This window comes from Lissotriton vulgaris, chromosome 10 (genome assembly GCF_964263255.1).
Source record: "Lissotriton vulgaris chromosome 10, aLisVul1.2, whole genome shotgun sequence".
In the NCBI taxonomy this organism is placed as follows: Eukaryota; Metazoa; Chordata; class Amphibia; order Caudata; family Salamandridae; genus Lissotriton; species Lissotriton vulgaris.
Genome location: NC_141698.1, coordinates 206,617,915 through 206,637,984, shown reverse-complemented (window position 1 = coordinate 206,637,984; position 20,070 = coordinate 206,617,915). Strand labels below are relative to the sequence as shown.

The 20,070-nt window shown below is 40.7% G+C and overlaps 1 protein-coding gene across 1 annotated transcript in view; it reads left to right on the top strand.

Moving 5' to 3' along the window:
• CRHR2 (corticotropin releasing hormone receptor 2) overlaps nucleotides 1–20,070 on the top strand; it is a 1,750,647-nt gene that overhangs the window by 352,577 nt on the left and 1,378,000 nt on the right. Inside the window, exon 2 of the mRNA XM_086940889.1 lies at nucleotides 10,442–10,535. Coding sequence (XP_086797015.1) covers nucleotides 10,442–10,535 — 94 coding nt within the window. The remainder of the gene's footprint in view (nucleotides 1–10,441; nucleotides 10,536–20,070) is intronic.

Genomic DNA, 20,070 nt, shown 5'->3' with positions numbered 1-20,070 from the left:
TATTGTCCAAATCTTCCTTCACCTGAACATGGGAATATATCATAACTAGGGGTGAGCAAAATATTCCATTCAGCTGGTGGAATTGGCAGAATTTTGTTACTCTTTGTTGCTTTTGTAACACAGAGTTACGGCTGAACTTCACCAAACAAATTTATTCTCACAGGCAGCTCCAGGAGGGTAAGTTGCAGAGTGTGAGCAAGAATTGGCATCCCCTCGTATGACTTCCAGTCACTAGGAGGGCATCCGAAGAAATGCAAGTGTTGCAAACGTTCGCAGTCAGAAGACTGCTGCTCAAGTAGAAAATGTACTTGAGTGGCAGCAAAATAAACTTGAGTAGTTGCGCCCTCTGACATGCCGTGGGGTGCTGTTGGCACAGACTTTCCAGCATGGAACACACGCTGGTTGCTAAATCACAGTGCGAGCAGTGAGATGTGCGTTTTGACACTCGTAGGAAGAATTTTGTAAAATCTTGCAGAGTTTTTAAGTAACTTTGCGGAATTACGTAGCTGTGATTTTCACCCCCCTAAACATAACCATTAACCTCAGTTTCTTGTAGACACTTCTTTTCACCCTTTTTCCAACTTTTTCATGGGACAATGCAAGACTGCCCCTCTTACTATTGTTAATCATTATTGCCTTGGAACCACTGGCATTTGCAATAATGAATGATGTTGGGACACAAAAGTCTTTGGCATGGTTAAGAACGTGTACACCTGCCCTAAGTGCCCAACCATACTGCTGTTTTTAGGCGGGTCTGGTTAGAGAATCCTAAAGAGTAGGGCTAGGTGTCTGGGATTAACCTCCTGATACACATATCACTGTGTCTGACATCCATGAGTGAACTCTGGTCACTCCCATGAATTGTGTTGTGGGTCAATCAACTTCAGAGTCTTGCCTTATGAGACAGACAAACTTTCTAGGGGAAGAAGAAAAACAGAAAGAAGCACAATCCCAACATTAAACGTCAAAGACTCAGACCCTAAATTTCATTTTGGTGCCTGAAAATGGACTATATGAAGGGGGGTTGATACCCTAAAATGGGTCATCTGCCAAGCACCGGACAAGCTGTATGAGGAGGGGAAGCTCTGTAAGACCTCTTCCTGTGACTAGGGCTGGAGGCAAAGGCCTGCAAGTCTCCCAGCTGGCTAAGGGGACATCATGCAGGAAAACCAATGCCAGGATTAATGTTCTCTGTGAAGAAGAGGTGAGCATTGGAGGGGGTGAGTTCCACTGGGAAGCCTTACCATTAAAACTCCCTGTGCGAGGTGTAAGGATTCTGCTGTGCACCAATAGGGTCGTACATAGCCTGTGTGCAGAAGTGTCCGTTTTACAGCCCCTGTATGCCGGGAGAGGGATGCTGAGGCCTTAGCTGTGAGATAAAACAGTGTGGGACTTGCCAGACCCATACCGCCACACTGAGGTGACCTTGTATGCCAGAATCGGTGACCAGTAAAGTTGCTAATGTGAGAGTGCTGAGACTTCTAATTGCGGTGCTGGAGGAATTTGGCAAGAGGGATTTTTCACCTGTATTGTAAATAACTGTTGCAACCCCGTATGCCAGGAGTGGCTGCCGGTAGCAACATTGTCAACAAGATTTGAGCCATCTCCTGAAGAAAAGATTGAAGCTGTGTTCAGTAATTCAACCATGCACAGTGAGAGAACTCCCCATGGAAGACCCCTGAGGCTGCAGTGGATAACGGCATACTCTTGCTGGGCTCCAGTCTGAAGCTGAAGAAAGGATTTACCCCCACTGCTGGCTGCTGGGAAAGGTTTATTTGCCATGTCTTTGTGAGCTAAGAGTTGCTCTGATAATTGGAGAGCTCCAGAAGTACGGTTCAAGAGAGAGAGACTTCACAGCCTGGTGTTGCTGTGTGTGCTGCGAGCATCCTGACTTCTCGAACAGGATCAGAACTCATGATCGCTCATGCTGAGGGCACTCACTCCAATGCTGAAAGCTTCCGTACTACAGGAAGCAAGCAAGGCTTGAACTGGGCCTGTCAAGCTCTGGGGGACACATTTGACACATTCCAGAAGAGTCAAAGCCAAACTCTTGAGTATGGCCTATTAGTGAGCATTTCCTGGATGCGGCCACCAGTGATTGGGGAATAACCCCAAATGCCCTACAACTGAGAGGTAGAAACAGGGATTTGCTGGACAACCACGACCTTAAGGGGATTGTGTTGTTGCTTCTGAATGTTCGTATTCCTTTGCATGTGTAGAGTTATACACTGACAAGTTTTTTTCTTATTAAAGCAAGTATTTGACTAGACATTGATTTATTGTTCATATTGTTTGCACTTTGATTTACCTTTATATACACTTCCCCGCCGATGGACCATTTGACTGCTCGTCCACAGCTACCACCGAGAGTCAAGTGCTGAAGGGGAACATGGCCTATTGCTTAGGATCTATAGTAGGTCGGACATCAGGTGTAAACAGCCTTAACCACCAAGGTTGGGTCCAGTAGCCCCTGCATGTCCTGTGGCCCTCTGAAAGTGCTTCTGACAAAAGGCAAGAAGATTAAAGGTATAATGTTGACAGCAGGATAATGCAGGGTGATCTACTATTCTAATGACATTTTACTAATTTTAGTGAATCCCCTGGAGTCAGCACAAGCACCAGTAAAACTAATAGAATGCTTTGTGCTATTCTCTGGAAATAAGATCAATTGGGCTAAAGGTGACGCTCTTCCCTTAACTCTAGTAAGTAAAAAGATCTCCCTTGTCCCTGTAGCCTTTAAATGGCTAAAAATTAGGCTGAAATATTTTGGTTTGTATAATAACCCAGGGTTGACTAATATGATCAAATATAACTCCTCCCCTTTATTGAAAACAGTAAAGTCAGACCTTCAAAGGTGGTCAGAATTAAACTTAGATTTGTGGGGACGTGTAGAAATCATTAAAATGAGCCTAGCACACAGATTAATTATTTACTCTAACTCTACCAATAAAATATCCAAATTCCCTTCTATCAGAATTAGAGAGGGTGATACTTGGCTTTGTATGGAATAGAGAAAGACCAAGACTGAAAAGATCTGAACTATATACAACAATGATGACATTGGGTCTCTGTTTAATGCATATAGAGTGTTTGTGGCAAACTCATCAATTGACTTGTGCAGTTTAACTTCTATCCACTTACAGCACAACTCCATCTTGGGTCCTTATTCAAAAACATGCACTGAATAGCAACACTTTTGAGGACCTACCACCCTATTATACTATGCACACACAACCAATAGTGAGCAACCACTATATAACATGGTCCTCTCACTATGCATCTTGATGGGCTTATAAGTTTTTTTAAATCAAATATGGCCATACATTCGCATGCACTCATGTGGTGTAATACTGCCATTGAATAAAGAGAAATTAAGGTAATTGGGCTATCTGCTATTAAACATCAAGATGACCTTTACACTCACAATACACTAAAGTACTTTGAGACAATATGTGCAGAATATAATCTTCCACCTACACAAAGAGAGGGGTATCTTCAGTTATCCCACATGTTAGTTTCCACACACTATAAAGGGGTGAAAGGCAAAATCTCTCTACTCGGGCCTCCCCAATCATACAGCACAAACGCATTAGGAGGAGTAGCATCCCACAAGTTAACCACATTACATTGACACACTCTCAATTACCGCTTGTAAAAACACACTAACACACTATAAATATACCTGGAAATATGTTAAAGACACTCTTTTTGGTATATGTTCTCTACTAATTGAGACCAAGTTCCCATCAGAAACATCTATGTGACAATGGTGAGGGGACAAGCTTAAATGCAGGTTTCAGTAGGGTAAAGTGGGAGAAATACTAGAGACCTATAATAATCAACTAAGGGAATCCTGTATGAAATACAGCAAGATCCTAATCTGTTGGTACTAGTTCCCAGGGAAACTGGCACAAGCAAGATTGAGCACCCACTCCAAATGTTGGCAATGTGATGCAAATTACAGTGACATTGTACATCTTTCATGTAGGGGTGCACAATAAATCCCACTCTGCCGGCAGAGTTGGCAAACTTTTGGCCCCTCCATGTTACACATGTAATACAGAGCTTTCTTCCAAATTCCACCAACCACCACATGGCAGAGGTTTTTCTTGTGCATGGCTCACCAACATTAAGTTGGTGAGCGCAAGTGAGATTTGACATTCCCTAGTGGGATTTTAGGTCGGCCAGCGAGATTTGCACAATACGGGTGGTCTTGACCAATCGCAGTCAGAAAGCTGCAGCTCAAATAGCAAATCAAAAAATCATCTAGAGAAGCAGCACCCTCTGGCTCACTGTGTGGTGCCATTCATGCAGATTTTTAAGACCGAACAAGCTCCTGTTGCTAAAAATCGGCATGAGCAGTGCAACATGCCTAATTTCACCCGTTCTAGGAATTGCACAGAATCTCGCAGAGTTTTCATGTACGTCCATGGAATTCCACCAAGTGAAATGCCATAAGCTCACACCAACCTTTATGGAAATGTCCCTCACTAACTACTTATTGACCCCAAATTTGGAATCACATGAAACAAGACCTTTTGATTAAAATTCATTTGACAGCCAGGATGGCACTCCTTCATTATACTCTGCCACTACCAAGCTTCTCACAATTGGACAGCTGATGGTTCTCAATGGCTGTGGGAGTATATAAGACAGCTTTCTTTTTTTTTGGAAGTTAATAAGGTCCCAACTTTAGAGAGTGCTTATAAGACGTAAGAAGACATTCAAAATGGTGATTTATAAACTTAATGATAAACTCTGACAATTTGAAGGGGTCTGGAGGCATAATATTTCTCAAACCAAAAACTTATTGTTGTCTTGATTGGGAATCTGCCTGAGCAATCCTTAAATGATTAGCATTAAGTAAGTCATAACCACCTTACCCTTATCCTCTGTTGATACCTACATACATTAATCTACCCCACTCCTACACAACCGTAATGCAGACAGTGTTAAAATGATCACTTATAATGATAAATGGACGATGAGGGATCCCCTCCAGCTAGGTGAAATGGGGATGGTCTATGGAACCTGCACATTATGTTAGAGGCAAATGATTATGGCTAATAGGATATCTGATGTGTTTTTTTCTTTCTGTGAACTAATATGCATACATAAAAAGTGGTGATATTGTTAGCTTCAAGCTAAATACCTATTTTTCATCAGTATAAAGGTAAATGTGTATGCTTCTATTGGATTTTGAAGTCATGTATACTGTGAGATTGTTAAATGCAAATAAATGAATAGGAGGGGGTGGGTGCACACTGCCTCACACTACAGCACTCAGTTTGCCTCGATGCATCATAATAAATGCAGTGCATGATAACACTTTCTTCAGTGCCAGGCTTTAGTTTTTCCCACTTGGTGCAGCCAGTGCTGTGTATCTCTAGACACGTATCTCAGGATAATTGTCCTTCTTCAGTAGAGAGCAACACTTTTTTGGGGGGTGCTGGAGAAGCTGCACAAAGTCTTCTCAGGTCTCAGTACCACTCGCTGGGTGCAGGTGCATCAACCAGAGCTCGTCAGATCGTTAGCTCAAGGGAGCCTTTTCAAATAGGAGGGGGGTGGGTGCACACTGCCTCACACTACAGCACTCAGTTTGCCCTGATGCCTCATAATAAATGCAGTGCATGATAACACTTTCTTCAGTGTCAGGCTTTAGTTTTTCACCCTTGTTGGTGCAGCCAGTGCTGTGTATCTCTAGACATGTGTTTCAGGATAATTGTCCTTCTTCAGTAGAGGCAGCGTGCGGCTACCTACCTCCTATTTGAAAAGGCTCCCTTGAGCTAACAAGCTGACGAGCTCTGGTTGATGCACCTGCGCCCAGTGAGTGGTACTGAGACCTGAGAAGACTTTGGACGGCATCTCCAACACCCCCCCAAAAAAGTGCTGCTCTCTACTGAAGAAGGACAATTATCCTGAAACACGTGTCTAGAGATACACAGCACTGGCTGCACCAACAAGGTTGAAAAACCAAAGCCTGACACCGAAGAAAGTGCTATCATGCACTGCATTTGTTATGATGCATCGGGGCAAACTGAGTGCTGGAGTGTGAGGCAGTGTGCGACCACCCCCTCCTATTTGAAAAGGTTCCCTTGAACTAACGAGCTGACGAGCTCTGGTTGATGCACCTGCACCCAGTGAGTGGTACTGAGACCTGAGAAGACTTTGGGCAGCATCTCCAGCACCCCGAAAAAAAGTGTTGCCATTTACTGAAGAAGGACAATTATCCTGAAACATGTGTCTAGAGAGACACAGCACTGGCTGCATCAACCAGGATGAAATACTAAAGCCTGACACCGAAGAAAGTGTTATCATGCACTGCATTTATTATGATGCATCGGGGCAAACTGAGTACTGGAGTGTGAGGCAATGTGCACCCACCCCCCTCCTACGCAAATAAATGAATGCAATAAACAAAAAAAAATGCCATCAAAGAGGCAGGCCAAGAAAGTCAACAATGTTTTCACAGAGGGTTTGCGGCCAGTGCCCTTTTATATTGAAAGCTGAAGACACCTTCCGTGGAAAACCAACACATTCAGGGGAAGAGAGACGAACAAAAATGGGTGTGTAAATGGTATGATGAGAAGGAGACTTGGAGAGCAGAGATTTTACCATGGGATCTTCACTGGCCTAACGCTTGCAAAGTCGACCAAACCCGTGATGAGTCCTAGATTCACCGCACATTGATTAAAATGTTATTGGTTTAACTCTGAAAAGTATGAGCAAATATAATTGGTAGCACACTAAGATCTTGTGAAATAATCATATCCTATTGACTTTTCCTGGACTGATTACAGCGTCTTGACAAATCATGCTAACAAGTGGCATTTTATATTTCCACATAAAAGAGCTTTTAGGTGGCACGGAACAATGATGGGCTTTACATCACAATATTAAAAACTATGTTATTTCTGATTACGTTCTTTTGTCTCATATCCATGGTATATCCTTCTAATCTCTGAATAGTGGGAATTTCAGTTTGCAAAATATAGCACAAGAATTGTAAAGTTACTTTAGAATTATTATGAGACTTGTGCACTTTCCTGGTAGTCTACCAAGTGTTTACTGAGTAACATAATAAGGCACTCATTCAGCACAGTGATTGTAAAACAGCGAATTATTCATAATATGTCTGACGTGCCATTTAATGCAGTTAACCTTATGAATTGGTTGCCAGTAGGTGATTATAGTTAGGATGCAGTTTCCATAGGAAGAGACTTTTTTCATTTGACAATAACTTTGGCGGCGTTTGACAAATCTTTGTGAAATGTAAAAACTAATTTGATGCACACTTCAGCTGCTGTCCTGAAAATTTCAGGGTGGTCCGTTAAGCGGGGCCGAGAAAAAAGGGGTCTCAAAACACTTTTTCTCCATGTTAATTTCCATAGGAAACTTTAGACACACAGCTCAAACTGCTGAACAGAATTACACCTAATTTGGCAAAAGGTAGCGCTTGGTCCAGAAAGTGTCCTTTTCATTAAATGGTGTGAATCCATTCAGTAGTTGCTGAGAAATTAAAAGATTTCTCATATGCACAACTGTGGCCACAGTGGATCCTCGACCTCTCCCAATCTCATGGCTAAGATCTGATTGTCTGCCAACACATCGAACCAGGAAGTATTGGCAGCCATCTTGTGACTCTGTTGAACATTGTGACAAGAAAAAAACATTTTTTTAAAAAGGAGGTAGGGTAGAACTACCCTGGCACCCTAGGATTTAGACAAAAATAGGATGGGAATCGTGGTGGATCCAAGAATCCCACCAATGTTTTTTTACAAGACGAAGTGCAGCTTCCAGCGCTTACTTTAATTAGGCTCCCAGGTCGGTCAGGTCTCGGGCCCCAAACCCCAGGGGGCCCCCTCTGCACTGCACTCTGACCGGAGAGCTCCTAATTGAGCTTGGAGGGGCCCCTCTACCTACCGTGCAGGGAGGCCCCCTCAGTATTTGTTACACCAGTGGTCCCGGGGGCAAATAAAAATTATGATTGGGGGCCTTGTGCAGGCTTTCCCACTGATCTAGGGACCGCCACCATCACCGGGGCTAAACACAAAGGAAAGCGGGGCACATTCCCCTGACCATAGCCCTGGGAACTTCCACCTCCGCAGGGCTAATTCACAGAAATGCAGGGGCCACGTGCACCCTCCTCAGCCCCAGCGACTGCCACATCCCTGGGACTATGATGTTACTGACCATATCATGAGTGATGTAATATGTGACATCATAAGTAGTGCATTGCGGGGCGCGAGTTTTAGTTAGCTCAGCTAACTGTAACTGCTGAATTTCTCTGGTTTTGTGCAAGTGAAATCTGAGCCTAAATATAACATCCCTGTAACTTTTTTTTTCCAGTGAACATATATATATATTCCAAACGAACTTCCCATCCACTTAAGGACCATGCAAATCAAGCCACACCACCGTCCTTCGTAAGCACCTGTATTCAGGCAATAGCAGGTATTATGCATATATATATATATATATATCAGAGTCCAACAAACGCGCCCTTTCACTTCCTTTCGGCAAAAGAAGGAGAGCACGAACTCCACTTGTAGTAATGCTATTACTTTTTATTTTCTCAAAGTTTCCTGGTCATTATACGTTTCGGTCACTGAATGACCCTGTTCACATACGAAACGTTTTGCGGTTATCTTTTTTGTACACCCCCTAGTGTCATGTGACCACAACAGACATAGTGAAAAGACTATATTATTTGCTTGTGTCGCCTTGTAGCTCAACAACTTTACCAGCCGGTAATACTCATGAGATTTCATGATACCTGTAAACATTCATTTTGTTTTCAATCTTCGTCACATACAAAAATGTTAAAAATCAATAAATACATGAATAAATAAATAGGCGAAAGTACACAATGACATAATTTGAATATTTAATTTACATTGCATTGTGGATACCGGGAAGATATTGTGTCGGTCATCTAACTGCATAAATGTGTTTTTGAAAAAACCTTTTTCCCTTTTTTTCACCTCAGTATTTATATCTTCAACATTGTTTGCATATATGACACAGAAATGTCTTCATGAAGTCTAAAATCAATATCATATATATCTCCCCTACAATCAATCAATTGCTAGAATTAAGCATTTTGAAAGATGGTACTTATTCTGTTGATGCTGCTCTGCAAATGTTGGTTCCCTAATCTGGTAAGGAATTTGCAGTATTAAAGTGGAAACCGGCAGGTAACAATTTCATGGACCAGACTACAAGCACATTGGATTCACAGGCAGTGTGGATACTAATGTAGTCAACACCTAATAAGTCCAGTTTAAACTCCGGCTGGCCAGAACTCTTTCTTTACACCTTTTATGTCATGGGTGGTAGGATACTGCAAGTAGTAGGATTTAGTGTGTCCTAGCCTTCCCCTACTAAAATAGTAGCCTACTGCTCATTGACTCATGGACCCTATATGTGCGGTCTAAAAGAGCCGCATGCAGCATTTGTACACCCATCATTTTGAAAAGTACTGATGCATGGCTTTTCTTTTATGGGTCAATACATTATATATAATAAAATGGCGGGGTGATATCACATCTCTGATACAAGGTACACACAACTAACCTACACTTTTTTCAAACCTAATGGCTGTGCTTAATGAGTACGTTGGTGGCTTGCAGCATGTCTCCTTTATGATCCTGTTATTTCCTTAACACGGTGCCTTTGGCCACCGCTAAACTTGCTTCTCTCCTCGAGTGACTGCGGCTTTCCTGTTTTTGTCAAATAAAGAACAATTTCTAGCCATACGTTAAGAATATTCCTTTCCCGGTTTACGTTCAGTAGAAGAGTTGGAGAGTGATTAGGATGATTGACAGTTGAGGTCACCAAGCATGTCAGGACATTAGGGAAATTAACTTCAATAATTCATTTTTTTAGATCTCATGATTGTTTCAGAAATTATGTCAATCCACCTTGGGGCAAGAATGTCCAAACCGTGACCATTGTATTTCTTTTCAACCTCTTGATCTCTGTGTTAATATTTGAATTTACAATGCTTTACCATAGATTTAATTGTTATGTCATGAGTTTTATTGTATTTGCAACAATTTTATGTGTTTTCATACTGCAAGACATAGAAGTGTATTCGCCTGTGCTGATTTTCATGTTTACTTTATGCATGTAAAGTGCACAGGAGTGCAAATGCAAAGGCGCATGTTGCGATTTACGTACATTTTGCAAACTTTATACTATTCCAATATTATACTTTTTCTTTAACATTTCTATTAGCCATATGGGTACTGTGTGCCTCCAATTTTGTTCACCTTTTTTTTATTTTTCAGAAATATAAAGGCACACACAAAATGTCACATGCAGGAATTAGGTTTACATTTGAGATAAAACGTTAGATTTGATAACAGTTTCACTGGAATTATCTATTTATGCGAGGTATGGTACATTCTCTAACTTTGTATTTTTTTCATTCACCTAGTTGGTTCTCTGCTGCGAATCCTCCACAAACCTGTCCCTGTCTTTTCTGCTGGAAAAATATTGTGAAGCATTATCAGCACAGTACAATATAACAGGTACAGTTCGACATCAATACTATGTAATCCTGCTGAGAAATTATTTGTATCAGATTAAAGCATGAGGTTCTTGAAATGGAACGTTAACAAGTATTAATTCAGGGGCCACTCGCAGTTGAAAACATTGTACAAATCTTTAGTAAAATATGTAATATATTGAAAGTCCAGGACAGGGGGGGAATTCACACATGAGCCCCATTGTCCTGATTCTAGCGGTGTGCAACATTGTAGGACTTCAGTTTGGGGAGGTTATTGAAATTTTTTGAACATCTTTGCAAGTTTTTTTTTAACTTCAACAATAGATTTTACGCTACACATACAGATTCGTTTTTGTTGTTTCGTTCCAGCAAAATGATTTATCAAGCTAAAAACCTATAAAGTGACTTGTACATGAGAGTTTTCCCACAGTGGTGCTTCTTAAGAGAAATGTAATCAATAAGCACTTTCCTAAAGTTTCTAAATGATAAATATTGATCAGTGTGCCAGTGAAAAGTAATCTTGTACCCCCCGAACTGGTTTACAAAAGAAAATGAAAGTGTACAGGATGCATATAAGTGCAAGCGGTTTGTGCAGTTTATTTCCTTCAAAATATGCTGATTTCAATTACGAAAACATAAGCACACCCAACATTGAAAAAAGTAAAATGTTGAAGTGCAAACTCAAAGAAGTGCATACTCACAGCAAGTCCTATACTTCAAACACATGCATTTGTTTATTGTTGTTCTTGCCGAAAAGTTCTTCTGTCTCAGGTTGTCATAAATCATGATTTTTACTTTAGGATTTGTATGGAAATAATTGTGGAGTTTCGTAAAAGAGACACACCTATGGCTTAAAAGAGTATATTTAATGTTAAATATAATAAAACAGTTTATCACTTTATACTTGGTCATGTGCCAGTTTTGAGCACAGGTACTTCGCGGGGGCATTTGGCCAATATCTCCTTTATTTCTGCGAGCAGTGTTTAAGGTAGTATTAAAGTAAGACATTATTTAAGTGGCAAGGTTTTAATCCCACGAATTCTGGGAATGCTTGAAAAAATGATGAAAACTACGCGAAGGATGTAATGTTATAAATGAGTCGGGTTTTCTCGTGAAAAGCTAAACTTTCTCAAATATTTTGCACGCAGGTTTAATTGGAGTTTAGTCACTGGCTTTACACTTGCACTCCCAGAATGCTTTGAGTGTCTGCTGCGACAAGTGCCCAGAGTACTCCAGAGGAAACGCTAAGCAAGAAATGCTGGCGAATGGATGGCTCCATGCGGTTTCAGAGTACTTGTATGTTAATCCTAAGCAAGGCATACACTCACCTACAAAATGATGCTTGTGAGCAGCCGGGGGCGGTGACGTGGGGATGGGGAGGGGCAGGGTTGGGGGTTAGTAATCTATGGATTATGGAGCTTTACAGGTAAGTAAACATATAAATAAATAAAACACATTTCGTTGCGTGCACTGCATCCCCAAATGCGATGCAGTGCGCACAACAAAATGTGTTTTATTTATTTCTATGTTCGCTTACATGTAAAGCTCCGTAATCCATAGATTACTACCGAACCCTGCCCCTCCCCCTCCCCACGCCACCGCCCGGCAGGTACTCCCACTACCGACTGCGGCTGCTTGTAAGTCACTGCTGCCAAACAACACTCACAAAAAAGCTATGCGAGTGCCTATGTATAGGAAAAGCAGGAAACTCTGCAAATTTGGAGTAGATATGCAGCCAAGAACATTGGATGAGAATTAATGTGTAACAAAGACTTGGCATGCCCCTATATATAACTCAAGTGACTATTGTGCACGCAGCAAATGGGTGAATAGCGCCTATGTGAAGATATAACATGTGTTTGTAAATCAACCAGGGCTTTAAGTGAGCCGGGTCTCACCGGAGCTGAGCACTGGCTGTTTTTTAAAGGGAAAAATGCAAAAATAACAGGTGATGGACAGAATGCAGAACAATGTCATACATTCACCCCAGTACAGAGATCTGGGCCTAAATCCATAGTTTCTTTGCTCACCATGCCTTTCCAGTTTGAACCTAGAGTGTTTGATTGATTCAGATGCTCTGTCCATCACCACCCCCTTTTGTACCACTTTTGGCTGCCATAAGTGTGGCAGGGTATGCTCAGACGTGAGTCCCTTGCTCACTTTGCCACTGGATTCAAGCAAGCCGGGCTGAAGACGGCTGGAAGGCCAGAAACTGGTCCTCGGAAGCTTGTTTCCGGTCCAGGGAAGACATGGCTTGGCAGTTCGGGCTGGACTGTTCCCATGAGGCACAGGGTCAGACTGATATGCATATAGCCATGTCTGAACTGGGGTGGCAGAGTGGGCTAAAGAACGGTGATGGATTAAACCCAGATCTTTTGACTGGGTGTGAGTGTTTGATTGATTCAGATGCTCCGTCCATCACCACCCCCTTTTGTACTGTTTTTTAAAGGGACCTCGAAACGGGTCTCCATCGGGCTCTGTTTTGTGCCCTGGCACATGCGGTCCGTTTTTTCCTTACAAGTGAGAGCGTGGGCACATCATGTGCCCACACTCTCACTTGTAGAGAAGTCACGGCATGATGTTGCAGGGGAAGGGAAATCCTTTAAAGAGAGTCCTTTTCTCCCTGGATTTCCCGTCTCTTTTTGAAACTCAGGAGCAGCAACATTGTTGTGGTGTCACCAGGGCTTTAAGCGGAAGCTTTTTCAATATTATATACAAGCCATAGTTGCTGCTTATTATTCTTATGCAGCTAACAACCATTGACAAAGCTAATAGTTCTGACTTGTTGTAGGTATGACGTTACTTGTTGTATCATATATCTCGATGCATTGAAAGAAACAGCCAAATACAAGTTGGGGGGCGCACTATGCTAAGCACACATTTTTAGCTTATCTGATTTTAAGCCACGCACTTAATTACATGGGCCACACCCCTTTGAGACCCCCAGTTTTTCTTTTTTTGTAAGTTTGAGTTTATTAAGGGTTAAACAGAAAATGAAGAAACAGCAATATAATAAGATAACAATACTTTATGTAATAAAAGGATAAAAGGTAAGAATAGAAATAAATAATTACATTCATATTACATTAGCAAGAAAAATGGGAATGCATCATAAATGAAGGAAAGGGGGGAAGTGTAAAAGAGCAATATATATTATAGGGATAAACTATTGGAGATCACAGCAATTAATGTGATAATAAGTAACATTGTAATCATAACAATAATGGAGGTGAGAAACAGAATAATGAGAGAATCAATAGTAAATAACAATTAACCAACTAAAAATGAGAAGGCAAAGGGGGAAGTTAAGGTGGTTTCCGTACATCATCTGATCCATTTTAGGAGCAACATTCAAAGAGGCAGTTAAGAATAAATAAGTTGTCAAAGGAAGCCATAGAAGGTCTCTTTTGATAGACAGGGAAATGGAAGAAACATAATTAGTATCCAGCTGGTGATGGAAACAAACTGCATTCCACCAAGAAAGAAAAGTGACTTTATTAGCTTGTTTCTAATTAGAGGTTATTAAGTGACATGTGATAGCTAACAATAAATCTAGAAGCTTAAAACACAGTGAAGATTGAGGCCAAAGAGGGGAAAGAGTACCCAAAAAGATCTTAGTGAAGGAAAAGGGGATGTGGACACCAAAAATGTTCTAAATTTGGGAGCAAAAAAGTTTCCATAATTGAAAAATTGTAGGGCATTCAAAGAACATAGGTTTTAAACCAGCAGTAGGGCAAGGGCACGACCAACATATAGAGGGTGTTCCGGGTGAAAAGCTGCTAATAGCATCAGGGGAAAATAATATACGATGATAAATGAAAAAAAGGTTTTGTGTGGTATTAGCAGCTCTTGAGGTTTTATGAATTTTTGACAATAATTTATCCCAGAGAGGACAAGGCTAAAGAAAATTGGGATTGGAGATCAGAAAAGGTAAGGGTTGGTTATCTGATAAGATTTGGGAGATCCAGCTCAAGCCTCTAGCATGCCATGATTTCAGGGAATTTTGGACCGATTGCGAATCTGGAGAGATTTATTATGCCAAATAGGTTGTTGATGAGTGGAGCTGATAGAGGGATAGGAGGAAGATAGTATAGGGATCACAAGTTTATGGGAGTGAGATATGATAAGGGAGCGAAGAGAAGCCATGTTAAAGGTGAAGGTTAAAATTTCTCGAAAATCAAAGGGGGTAATAGATGCATTTTCTATTTTTAACCAAAGAGGGGGTAAAAAGAGAGATCTGTAGATCTGTCTTGTTTTATTCAAAAAGCACAATGATAAGTTTTGAAGTCAGGAAACCGAAGACCCCCATTAGGTTTGTCTTTCCTCAAAGAGGATAAGGTTATGCAAGAACGTTTACCTTTCCATAAGAATTTAAGGAGGATAGAATCAATTCTTTTAAAATAATAATCAGGAATATGAGTAGGAATCATGGAACTAGTGTATAATATAAGAAGTGAGAGCATAATTTTTATTGAGTCTAGACTACCCCACCAAGATAAAAAGAGGGTATGCCAGCGCGAAATGGTATCAATCAATTTTTTGATAATATGATCAAAGTTTAATTTGAGAGTGTCAGATAATAAAGGAGCGAACCTGAAGCCCAAGTATTTAATTTTAATAGGCTGCCAAGAGAACCCGGAATGTACAAAAAGGTGTTTTTAACATAAAGCATATAAAGGTAAAATTTCACATTCATCAACATTAAGTCGATAACCCGAGATTTTAGAAAAGGAAGATACTTGAAGAAGAGAGGAAGGAAGGAAGGAAGGGAGGATTGAGGGTCAGAGCAAAATAGAAGAATTTTGTCAACATAAACGGAAAGCTTAAGCTTAACCTGATGGTGTCCAAAATGAAAACCGGTGATGTTGTCATCCTTTTGAATCTTGGTTAAAAAGGGTTCCAGAGCTAAAATAAATAATAAAGGGGTAAGGGGCATCCCTGTCTGACTCCCCTGTGCAATAAAAAATATGCAGAAGTCATACCGTTAACAAATATTGGTTCTTGGGGTCCGGAGTATATTAAAGAAATAAAAAAAAGACATTTAGGAGGAAAGCCAGCCCCTTTTAAAGCGTGAAACATGAAGTCCCAACTAATTCTATCAAATGCTTTCTCAGCATCTAAGGAAATCGCAGCCAGAGGCTTTCCTTAAAACATTGAAAAAGACACGCAAATTGTCTGAAGCAAGTTGCCCCTTAACAAAGCCTTATTGTTCCAGGCCAATAGGATCGGGTAAGAGTGGATCCATACCAAGAGCCAAAATCTTTGCAAAGATTTTATAATCAGTGTTGACCAAAGAAATAGGTTGGTAATTCTTGCAAAGAGAATGATCTTTATCCTCTTAAGGAATTAAGCAAATCAAAACTTCCTGAAATGTACGGCGCAAAGAACCCGTATTAAGAAAAGATTGAAATAAGAATAAAAGATTTTGTAAAAGAAGTGGTGCAAAATGATTTTAGAATTCAATGGTAAATCCAATTGGCCAGGAGCTTTCCCTGCAGCGCAAGATTGAGACAGCGCGGTCAATTTCTGCTAATGAAATATCAAGATTCCAAAGGTCCGAAATTGACGTGATTGGATGGAGGAGGAAGGATGAATTGAAAGTAAGAAAGAAGATCAGATGAGTCAGGTAGGGTTTCATGAGTATAAAGATTTTTATTAAAAAAAACAAATTTGTTTAAAATATCCTTATCTTTAAATAGAGGGGCACGGGTAGAGCTTAGTAAAGATTCTATTTTTTGTCATTTTTTTCTTTCAAATATTTAGCCAGCAATTTCCCAATCTTGTTTTGGCCGCCACAATAACGAGAACTACTTTTCAATAAATAATTAGAGGCAGCATCAGGAGATAATCTGTTGAAAGTAAATTTAGCGTTAATAAAATCTTTCGGAGAGGATTCAGTGTTGGAATGATAATACTTGTATTCAAGTTGTTTAATTTTAATAAGTAATTGAGAAGATTGAGGTTTTAAGCATTTTTTCCTCTGTGAGACAAAATTGATAATAAAACCTCTAGCAGCAGCCTTGAAAGAATCCCACACTATAACAATGGGGGAGTCAGGAATGTGATTAATAGCAAAAAATGAAGAAGCAAAAGAGTTGAATTTTTGACAAAATATGGGGTCGAGGAGTAATAAATTATTAAATGCCATCTTCCTGGGTGTGGAGAAAAAGGAATAATGTCAATATCTACACATATAGGGGCTTGACCTGAGATTATAATAGAACCAATTTCAGAGTGAATGGCATGTTGGGCTAAGGGTTTACTTATTTATTTATTTTATTTATTTATTTTTTGCAATTTTTAAAGCGCAAACAAATACCCATACGGGTGTCTCGGCGCTAAAATTCACAGAGCTCACTTATACGTAACAGGGGAGTTAAAAGGTGGAAAATAGCCATGTCTTGAGGCTTTTACGAAATTTTAGAAGCATGGGGGCAGTTTTGATATGGAGAGGTAAAGTATTCCACAGTTTGGCCGTGGCAATAGTGAAGCGTCTATCTCCCCAGATGGCCCTTTTTGTTCGCGGGACTTTCAACAAGAAGGCTGAAGAAGATCGTAGAATCCTATGTTGTTCAACTGGACGGAGAGCTTCTTTTAAAAACTGTGGTCCTGCATTGTTCAGGGTCTTATAAGCTATGCACATAGCTTTAAATTTGATTCGGCTCCTGATAGGGAGCCAATGGAGTTTTCTGATGTGCGGGGAAATGGATGAAAATTTAGGGATGGACAATAACGTTCTGGCTGCAGCATTTTGTACTGTTTGTAGTTTGTTGAGAACTCCTTCCTGCGCATTCAGAAGAAGTGAATTGCAGTAATCGGTTCTTGAAAACACTAAGGTGCTGATGAGAGTTTTTCCTGCTGATTGTGGTAGATAAGGAAGCAGTTTTTTTTATTTTTTTGAGGGTATAGAAAGCAGATGAAACAACGGCGTTGGCGTGGTGGTGAAAAGTCAGCTTGTTGTCAAAGGTGACTCCCAGATTACGGACCTTTGCCACCGGCTGGGGTGGGGGCCCCAACTGAGGTGGCCACCACTGAGGAGACCATACTGGATGTAAGCTCCCGAATGTCATCACCTCCGTTTTATCGGAGTTAAGCTTGAGGCAGTTTGATGACATCCAGGAGCTTATCGCCTTCATTCCCTCCTGAAAGTTGGCTGCGACGGATGCTCCATTATTGTGCACCGATAATACTAGTTGGGTATCATCGGCGTACGTAGTGAGGGGGATTCCATAAGATTTTATCACCCTCGCCAAGTCCCACGCATAGATATTAAACAGCGTCGGACTTAGCGAGGAGCCCTGGGGAACACCGCATGGGAGGGAGAAGGTGTGGGAGGTGAAATTGCCCATCTTGATGGTCTGAGAGCGGTTGGCTAGGAATGAGGCAATCAGATCTTTAGCTTTGCCTCTTATTCCTAGAGCTGAGACACGGTCGATCAGAGTGACATGATCAACCGTGTCAAATGCAGCCGAAAGGTCCAGAAGTATTAGGACTGCTGCTCCTCCCATGTCCATGGTTGCTCTGATTTCATCTGCGGCCTTTAGTAGTGCTGTCTCCGTCCCATGCCCCTGTCTAAAACCAAACTGGGTCTCATCAAGAAGATTGTTATCATTGATGAATTTCGAAAGTTGGATGTTCATAGACTTTTCGAAAATTTTGGCTGGGAAGGGGAATCAGGCGATGGGTCTGTAGCTAGCGGGAAGCTGAGGGTCCAAAATAGGCTTTTTTAGAAGGGGCTTGATGATAGCCTCCTTCCAGACTGAAGGATATATGCCAGATGCAAACATGGCGTTGCAGATAGTAGTCAAGGCAGGGGAGATTGCATCAGGGATGCGGTTTAGAATAGCAGGAGGGCAAGGGTCAAGAGGGGAACCGGATTTAATGCTGGATACCAGGCGATGAATATGATTAGAAAAAGATAATCAATATGGGTATTTGAGTGATGTGAGGGCAAGTTGAAACTATATTCTCTAAGGTTAGGGTGACATAATCTCCAAATGTCTACCAATGCTTTGTGACGGGCAGTGGAAGTAAACTGTAAATGCATTTTGGAAGGAAAAAGCCTAACTTTAGAATGTCTGTCTAAAATAGGATTAAAAATTTGATTGCAGTCGCCACCAAAAATAACACAGTCATCATCAAATGGAAGTAGCTTTTTAGATACAGTAGGCCAAAAAACATTATCAACCCCCGTGGGGGAATAAACATAAAAAATAACTAAAGTAATCGTATCAATAAAAAGTTAACAATCCCCCAGCAACCATCAGCATCACGTTCTTGATGAACAATGGAAACATGTAACTTTTTATGACATAAAATCAGAACTCTGTTTTTCTTACCCATAGCAGGAGAGTTGAACGCATGTCCCACTCAGCATCTTTTCAGTTTTAAAACTTCATCTTCAGGAATATGGGAATCCTGGACTAAGGCAATGTCAGTTTTAACTTGGCTAGGTGAGATAACACCTGTTGCCTTTTGATAGGATTGTTTAATCCTTTAACGTTCCAGGTGGTAACCCGAAATGTGACTGATTGAAAAAGCAGTATGTACAGGTATATATGCTTACAGGAACAAGAGTGAGAATTGGTTGAAGAGTATAAGGGGGAAAAAAGGAAAATGGATAGTAAAATTGAATTAGGAAAAAGGGATAAAGGAAAGAAAAAAAAGAAAAAGATAGATAAATAAAGCAAAAAGGAAGAAGAAAAGGTAACAAGGGAAAAAAGAGAAAGAAAAACAAAATGAGAAAAAAGAAGATAGAGAAACAGGAGACAGTACTAGTCATGCAGAAGACCACTGAAAAACATACCTACAGTTTCAAAACGAAAAAGGGAATGACAACGCCAGAAGACGACGACAACAGCAGCGAAACTCCACTGAACACCCGATGAACTACATCAAGACTCCAAGATGACAGGAGGTAGAATAAGAAATGGGATTGAAGGAATACAATACCTGTATATATAAGAAAAGAAAATTAATACAAGGAGAAATAATAATCAGGGGAAGAGAAATACGAGGGAAAAATGTAGAAAAATCACACTATTAAAACACTACAGAAGCATGAACGAAATGACAATCAATGCAATGCAATACCGAGACAAGAAAACAACTACAAAACATGAGGCAGATAAATTGAAATTAAGGAAGTTTTGAATTGTTATTAACGTTGGCTCCATGATGACGAAGGAAATCTTATAGAAGCACTGGATCTTCAAATGTTTTTGTGTTGTCCTTGTAAGTAACCTTGAAGAGGCAAGGATGAAGAAGCCCAAATCTGGCATTAATAGCACATAGCTGAGGACGAAGATCGAGAAACTTTTTCCTGCAGTCTGCTGTAACTTCCTGGGAGAGAAATAAATGGTGACCTTCCCAAAAGATTTGTTTTTTTTGACTTGGCAGCTGACAAGACTTGTAGAAGGTCTGTATATTGTAGAAACAGCATAGTAACACCACAGGTTGTAAATGTAAATGTAAATTGATACTTGTATAGCGCACTACTCACCCGCAAGGGTCTCAAGGCGCTTGTACGAATACCGCTGTGGAACCCGTCCTGGCTT